The sequence below is a fragment of the Alexandromys fortis genome, unplaced genomic scaffold (genome assembly GCF_014885135.2).
Source record: "Alexandromys fortis isolate MF-2015 unplaced genomic scaffold, M_Fortis_MF-2015_v1.1 scaffold_5, whole genome shotgun sequence".
In the NCBI taxonomy this organism is placed as follows: domain Eukaryota; kingdom Metazoa; phylum Chordata; class Mammalia; order Rodentia; family Cricetidae; genus Alexandromys; species Alexandromys fortis.
The window spans coordinates 16,480,989-16,488,911 of NW_026067924.1; the positions used below are offsets into that span (position 1 = coordinate 16,480,989).

Genomic DNA, 7,923 nt, shown 5'->3' on the forward strand with positions numbered 1-7,923 from the left:
TCCAGCTTATAGTCATGAAAGGAATTAGCTATCTTTTTCTCATGATTAATAACATCCTCATTTTCCCTAAGTATTTTTACGACTGTCCAGATTAATGCCCAAGTGACCCAGAATTGAGCTGGGATCTTTTCATCTTGTTTATAGGTCTTTTCAACGTGTTTTTGGGACTCTGTCCCATACTTCCTCATGTAAAGTTCCCTCTTCCGAAAGCCAGGGTTTGTACTCACAAACAACTTAATAGCTGTGATTTTGATAGTGGTGTTCCTTCTTTCTTTAAAAAATGAAGCAGAAACTCAGCGTAAGACAAAGCTTTCCCTGGTGTCTGCCCTGTTATTCTCACTCATCTCCTTCCATGAGGGTCCCCACTCTCTGATTCCAAAGCCAATTTCAGGTCCCTTTTCAGGCACCACTTGTCATCCTCCAGAGGTAGTGGTACCTGGAAGAAGGAGGTGGACTGGAGTCTCATGCAATAGCCAAATTTATTCAGAGCAGCAGACAAGTTATACTCTGAGGGTAAGAAAGTTCACATGAGGGCATGCTGTGTACATTGTCAAGGACAAGCTGAGCATGACAAAATCATGTTCTTCACAGAATCACAGAAAGGACATTTAAACATTTAAATGATTATTGATAACAAGCAATAAGTGGCAATCAGAAATAAACCCACTTCTTTCTGCTATGCCTGGACAGAGCATGGAAACACATTCCATGAAAAGTTCTGTGATAGCCGGGCGATGGTGGCGCACGCCTTTAATCCCAGCACTTGGGAGGCAGAGGCAGGTGGATCTCTGTGAGTTCGAGACCAGCCTGGTCTACAGAGCTAGTTCCAGGACAGGCTCCAAAGCCACAGAGAAACCCTGTCTCGAAAAACCAAATTGGAGTGTTTCTTCAAGCACTCAGAATTCTCAAACTACTCCATTTTCTTAAATGTTCTTAAATGGAGTAGTTTGTCCTTAAATGGAGGGAAGGGTTTGGCTTATGCTTCCACATCACTGTTGATCATCAAGGAATCAGGACAGGAACTCACCCAGTGCAGGAACCTGGAGGCACAAGCTGAGACAGAAGTTAGTTATGGAGGAGTGCTACTTACTGGCTTGTTCACCATGGTTTCTCAGTCTACTTTTGTATAGAGCCCAGGACCATTTGCTCAAAGATGACACTATCCACAAAGTCTGGGAACTCCTCATTCAATCAGTGATTAAGAAAATACCCTACATTTAGATATGATGGTGGCATTTTCCCAATGGAGGTTTCCTCCTTTCAGGCAATTCTAGCTTGTGTCAAGTTGACAGAATCATTGACCGCCATGAAACAGTGACTGTAAGTTCTACAGTATATACCTTTGGCGCAATAGAGTGGGAATGAGATGGTTAGAATCTTTTGGAGAGGTGGAGCCTGTTTTCACAGCTTCACTTAAGACACCAGTCTCCACTTCCTGCCATACCTGCTTATTAACTAGGGGGAATACATAGGAGGTAGAATCATTATCAAGGCTTTGGATCTTTTCTCATACAGATTTTTTTGTAGGTTGTCACCTCTGTTGGAGCCAGAATTTCTGGTCATGCAGGTGCGTTTTAGCCTCCCATGACCTATAAATTACAATGTAATCTGGATATCCAAGTAAACTGGTCCACTCAACTCAGCTTAGATGAACCAATTCCTTGCACAGTTTTTACCCTAATCTAGGGTCAATGATTTTTTTTTTAAATGTCTTCCTAGGAAGTCACATGACAGGGAGAATTTGAAGGTGAAGACTGGCAAGCTCTGAGTAGCCACCCCTTCATATTTTCGGTTATATGGAGGAACGAGGCACCAGCACAAACACAACACTACACATATGAGGTAGTTTCTGAGGGCTGTAGGCTGCACACCACACTCTGAAGGCTCTATTCTCTGTTGTATTAGGTTCCACTAACTAGTAAAATCACGTGGTGTTTGTCTGTATGCAGATGACCGATTTCACTTAGCATAATACCCACAGGTCCACGCTAGTTACAATGTGTCCAGAATAAGGAAATGATGAAGTTATTATCTAATCCATCTGTCTAATATTATGTGCTTTACTTGAAGGGCATAATTGAATCCGATTTCCTGGTTGCCTTTACTATCTACTACTTATTTGCAATTTTCATCATATGTTAAAATTTTAATTTATGTTCTGATCAAGCTTTTATTTTATATTTTCCAATCTACTCTTTTGTTTAGAGAAAAATTCACAATACCAACTCTATATGCCACTCAGAGTCCAGACCATCCTAATTCATGCTGTGTCAACTGTTATGTATCTCCTGTCTGTTTATTTTTTAATTTCAAATTAAAGATTTTGTGTGTTTATTCATGTGTGCATGTCTCAACATGAATATGGAGGTCAGAGGGCAAGGCATGGGTGTCAGTTTTGTCAGAGGTGGATCAGCTTTTCTGACCAGTCAGCAGGTGCTTTTCCCCACCAAGGCATCTATTTTGTTGTTGTTGTTTTGTTTTTCAAGGAAGAATTTCTCTGTTGCTTTGGAGCCTGTCCTGGAACTAACTCTTATAGACAAGGCTGGCCTCAAATTCACAAACATCCACCTGCCTCTGAGTCCTGAGTGCTGGGATTAAAGGCATGAGCCACCACTACCCTGCCACCTCTCTCTACTCTTAACACTGAACTGTCAGGAGCCATTTCCCCCCAATCATTACAGGAACCATCACTCTGGGGAGTCTGCAGAATGCCCCTCACCCAATTAGCAGCAATCTCTTAGCGGAACCCGCCTCACATTCCAGCTATCCAGGGAACCAGGTGTGGCGCAACTTGTGACTTCCTGGCCCTATCTGTCTGTCTGAATGTAACCTAGCCTACGTGACCTGGAACACGAGGCAAGAATCCAGTACCCTGCCCCTCATCCCTTACCATATATAAGCAGCAACCATGTCCCTAATAAACGGAGGCTTTGACAAAGTTGCTTGGCCTCCTTCTTCTGTCTTAGCTCACTCCCTTCCAGGTAGCGCCCCTCTGAGACCCTGGAGTAACTTGATTGCGGGTGGGTTACTAACCCCTAGACTGAGTAGCCCACCCAACGCAATCCACACTGAACAATCTCATTGCCAATTTCAGATTAAACACATCTTTCTTCACTCCTTCTCCATGTTCATACATAGCTTCCCTTTGAGTCAAATTACACAGACTGACTGAGAAAGTGTTCATTAGTCTGGTCCTCTATGTAACAGAAGAGGGTGAGACTCAGAGAAGTAGTGGATGTTCCCTACAAACAAGTCACATCACATGAGAAATGTGAGAAGGAGCTGCAGGGATGGTTAGGAGACCTGCTCCTCTTGCAGAGGACCCTGGTTCCTTATCTAGCACTCACATCTAGGACTCATGACTGCCTGTAGCTCTAGCTCCCTGTGGTCAGTGTCCACTTCTCGTCTGTGTGGGGAACTGTACACATGTGACACACACTCACAGAGACACATACATAAAATAAATCTTTATATTAGAAATCTAGCTATTTAATAATCTATAGCACAATAACCATCACTTACTTAAATATTTTGCATATTTATAAAATGCAACCAAGGAAAATATAAATACTTATGCATCATTGTAAAGTAGAACCATAAAGAACCAAAAATGTTTCAAGGGTCAAATATGACAGAACAGTTTCTTTTTTAAAAAAGGCATAAATCCACCTCTAGAAATTCTATACCTTCATGATCAATAATTATATCAATAAGTATTTTTCAGAATAGGTCTATTATGTTTTTAGAACCGTGTCGATATCTTATTGTGTGGATCTAAGTTAGGAAATCAAGCAGTGAATCCTTCACTTAAATGGATGTAGAATGAGATCCTTTTGCAGCTCTTTGATGACAAACAGCTGGATAGTGTGGAGAGCAACCAGGCATTAACAAAGGGCAGCTGCTAACAAGCCTCAGTCTGTTTCAATCACACTGCAGATTAATCTTGTAAATTGGCAAATCCAAGTTTTTTTTATCAACATAGAAACTATAGATGGATATAAAATAAAACTTTATTGTGTATTTCTTATCTAATTTATCCCATATGGACAATGTTAATTCCTGTAGCGAACCTCCATGAATATAAAACCATAGAAACATTTCAGTGCATTTAAGTTCTGTGACTGGTGGACTGGGATTCCAGGAAGTGGATGTAGTTCATATCATTTTTCAAAATTCTGTATAATATTATCTACAAAAAGAAAAATACAGACACGTTAAATAGCATCATAGCTAAAATAACATTTAGCAAGAACAACATCAGCTACAAGATATGGATTTCTTTAGATAACATGACTAAATCACTATGAAGTTAATAAAATCGACCAAATTCATCTGTGCGCTTCCAGTCATGGTGACAGTTTTACTAAATAAAATTAAGACCATTTTCCCTGTGGTGGAGACATGACTCCTTAGTTGAGAGCACTAGCTTGTCTTCCAGAGGTCTCAGGTTTAATTGAGACCTAGCAGCCATACTTTGGTTGACAGCAACCTCTCTAATTCCAGTCAGTCACAGGGCATTTGATGACCTCTTCTACCCTTTACGGGAACCAGGTGTGGCTGTCCTACATGGACATAATGCAGGAAAATTATCCATACACAATACTAATATAGGAATTTAGCAAATCCCTTCAAAGGAGTAGAAAATTGGAGAATAAGGTTTCTTTTATCACTGTAATTTACTAAGATCTCTCTCTCTCTCTCAGGACAAGGTTGTGAGTCACCAGGAAGAATATGTGAGAATAAATACATGCTTAACCTACTTTATGAAAATTTTGTCTTACCTACAATATTGCAGAAGTGAGAGTTCTTCGACAGTCACTGAACAGAAACATGAAAGAGATAGTTTCTCAATTTCTCACAACACTCAGGCAGAAGTCCATTCCTGTGAATCAACACAAGCGGGCTAAAAGTTGCATAACCAAGAGCCAGAAACTTTTGAACTTTTGGCATCAAGGATTTTTCTATTAAAGAGAGACTTAAAATTAAAGAAAAAGCACAGTCAGCCCAATAGAAGAAAACAAAACAGAGCATCAGAAGGAGGACACTCTGAGCAGCTCTCAGCTCAGGGGGAGTTCTGTAGAGAAGCTTGGAGTTCTGAAGATAGTGGACATGCTGGTGGTGCTTGTGGAGAAGAAATATGAGGTAGCCACTGGCGCCTCCCATGGCTCCCTGAAACACAGCATCTCTCAGGACCATGAGAGGGAGAACAATCCATTTTGTTTGCTGACTTTCTAACATAAAATAGCAGTAGCCGTCTTCACTCTTAAACTGTGATATGTTCAGGCTTGTACTTGTGATGGAATGGATTAGGTTCATACCTATTAAAGCATTGAGTATCCAAAAGAATGAAAAGATTGGAAGGATGTGCCATGCAGACTGTGGTCTGAGCCTTCTCCATCCAGATGCTCTGGGACTGATGATGATGGCCTGGACCACAGTGAGGAGACTGCTGGTGCAGATGGAGACCCCACGGGCCACCCTTGACAGGTAAATGAGGATCTTGCATCCTATGTCATCTAGGAAGTTTCTCAAACCAAAAGCTTCCATAGTCTTTGGCAACCCATTTGCAAGAAGCATTATGATGTTTGTAAAAGCCAAGTGGATGAGAATAAGATGCATGGGTTTCTTCTCAGGCCCTCTGCACCAACTGATCATATAATTCACAGAAACAGAAATGTTCCCCAGCATGCCAAACACAGTCATGAAGAGGATAACTATTTGCTTAATAAATTTCAAAAACATTTTTTTCATTTCTGGGTAGAAAATCTTGTATTCAGGATACAAAGAGTTTTCAAGAAAGCATCAGTAGTTCTAGACATTTATCTGAAAAACATTTTGCACAATAGCATTTTCTGGTATACGAGAGTCAGTGATGGACACATGTGCTGCTGTAGACTGGGTCCTCGAACTCCTCCTCTTCCCTGCGGACTCTGAGTTATGTGTGTGCTCTGACAGGTGAGTTTCGAAACTGGAATAAGACTCTATGGTTTTAAAGGAGGTGTGTTTGAACTCTCTACTAGCAAAATTGATTTCTGTAAATGTGTGTGTGTGTGTGTGTGTGTGTCCCTGTTTATCTGCGTGCATGGATTATGCTAACTACCTCTCAGCATACCTGAATTGAGCTTCATTGTCCTGCAAGCAAATTTCTTCCTTTTTCTCTATTTCATCATATCCGCCCCTCCCCCAGGTTCAAAGACAAAGGCTCCTTTTCTTTTTTTATCTTAGTGTAACAGTTTCTAGATATGCATTTGGCTTCAAAGCTTTGTAACTTCAATTTCTACATATTAATATTTTTAAAGTTTTTATGTTGACTCTTCTATGATTTCATTCAATATAAATGTTTTCTAGATATTTTTAATAAATAGTTCTAAATGTCAAGTCCAATTGCACAACCTGTCCAGATAGAGGCCTTCAGTTAAAGCTGAATCATCAAAATAGAATGTGAAAACTTTCATAGAACTACCAGACTGCAGTTAGGGATGGATGGTGTCTAGCAGAACCTTGTGTTGCTTCCTAGAAGAGGGCTAGCAGAGAGCTGTGATCCTAGCGGATGACTTCAGGGCATCTGTACCCCAGTGAGTTACCTCAGGTCACATAAGGGAACAGGGAACAGCTCTGGACCAGGGGATGCTGATGAGGTAAACCTAAGAATTGGATTAATGAGGGATTATATAGTGCCATGAGATGAGTGCAGTTTTTGAGTCACATGTCCTCAATACCAACTGTTTGTAGCACAGTAATTACTGGCATACCTGTGTGAGCAGGCATTCCACTATGTAAGAGTTCATGTTAGCATTTGCTTCTGTGGGGCCTTTTGAGAAGCTATTATGCCAGCTGGTTTTGCAGCCTGCTTTTCCTCCAACCTGTTTGTCAGGCAGGCTGCTTTTTATTTACCAGTCCCAGGTGATTCCAGAACTTGGTTCTGGGTAGGATGCTATTCTTCAAGTTCTGGAGCTCCATTCTCATTTTTCAGGGATTTATGGTAAGCTTTGGGCTCTGTCCTAGGATAAGAGGAATCTGAACATTAGAGTGGCTGCAAGGGTTTAAGAGTTCTTAGTACTTGCAATGTCTCTGTTCCCTGCCCTCCTTCCTGTTAAACTCATAGGATAGCTTTACATGTCTATGTCCAGATGATCTTACTGGTGACCTTCATCAACCTAGACTTGTTCTGAGATTTGTGTCCAGGCATCATGACTCTAGAAATGGCAGTTATTGCTTTCAACTTCTCCTTTAGCAAAGAGGTAATTATTGCCTGTAAGTGAGTCCTAGACATCACAATACCATCTAAATATCTGTACAAATGAAATATGCTCCAGATATTAATAGAAAGCACATCAGCACTCACTGACATATTTAGAATAAAAAATTAAGTGTTTTGTCAGAGATTGGAATCTGTAAAAATCCCTGCTATCAGTTCACTCAACTGGTATTAACATTTTCCTGTTTCTTTAATCCTTGTTTTCATACGGATTTGTCAGGAGCCATTTCCCCCCTATCATTACAGGAACCATCACCCTGGGGAGTCTGCAGGGAACCTCACACCCATAATTATGTTCTATTGACAGAATCTGCTCACCCAATTAACTGTTAATCTATTAGCAAAATACACCTCACATTCCAGCTACCCAGGGAACCAGGTGTGACAACTCGTGACTTCCTGGCCCTATCTGTCTGTCTGAATGTAACCGCTACGTGACCGGAACCACGCGGCCTGTGAGATCCTGTACCCTGCCCCTCATCCCTTACCATATATAAACTGTAACCCGTCCCTAATAAACTGAGGCCTTGACAAAGTTGCTTGGCCTCGTTCTTCTGTCTTAGCTCATTCCCTTCCAGGTAGCGCCCCTCCGAGACCCTGGAATAACTTGATTGCGGGTGGGTTACTAACCCCTAGACTGAGTAGCCCACCCAACGCAATCCACA

At 41.2% G+C, this 7,923-nt stretch overlaps 1 protein-coding gene across 1 annotated transcript; it reads right to left on the reverse strand.

The window, feature by feature from the left end:
* Positions 1-2,655: 2,655 nt before the first annotated feature.
* On the reverse strand, positions 2,656-7,917 carry LOC126501767 (vomeronasal type-1 receptor 4-like). Its single transcript, XM_050142620.1, has one exon. The coding sequence runs from the start codon at positions 5,749-5,751 to the stop codon at positions 4,816-4,818; it is 936 nt and encodes a 311-aa protein (XP_049998577.1). The 5' UTR covers positions 5,752-7,917; the 3' UTR covers positions 2,656-4,815.
* Positions 7,918-7,923: the final 6 nt, after the last annotated feature.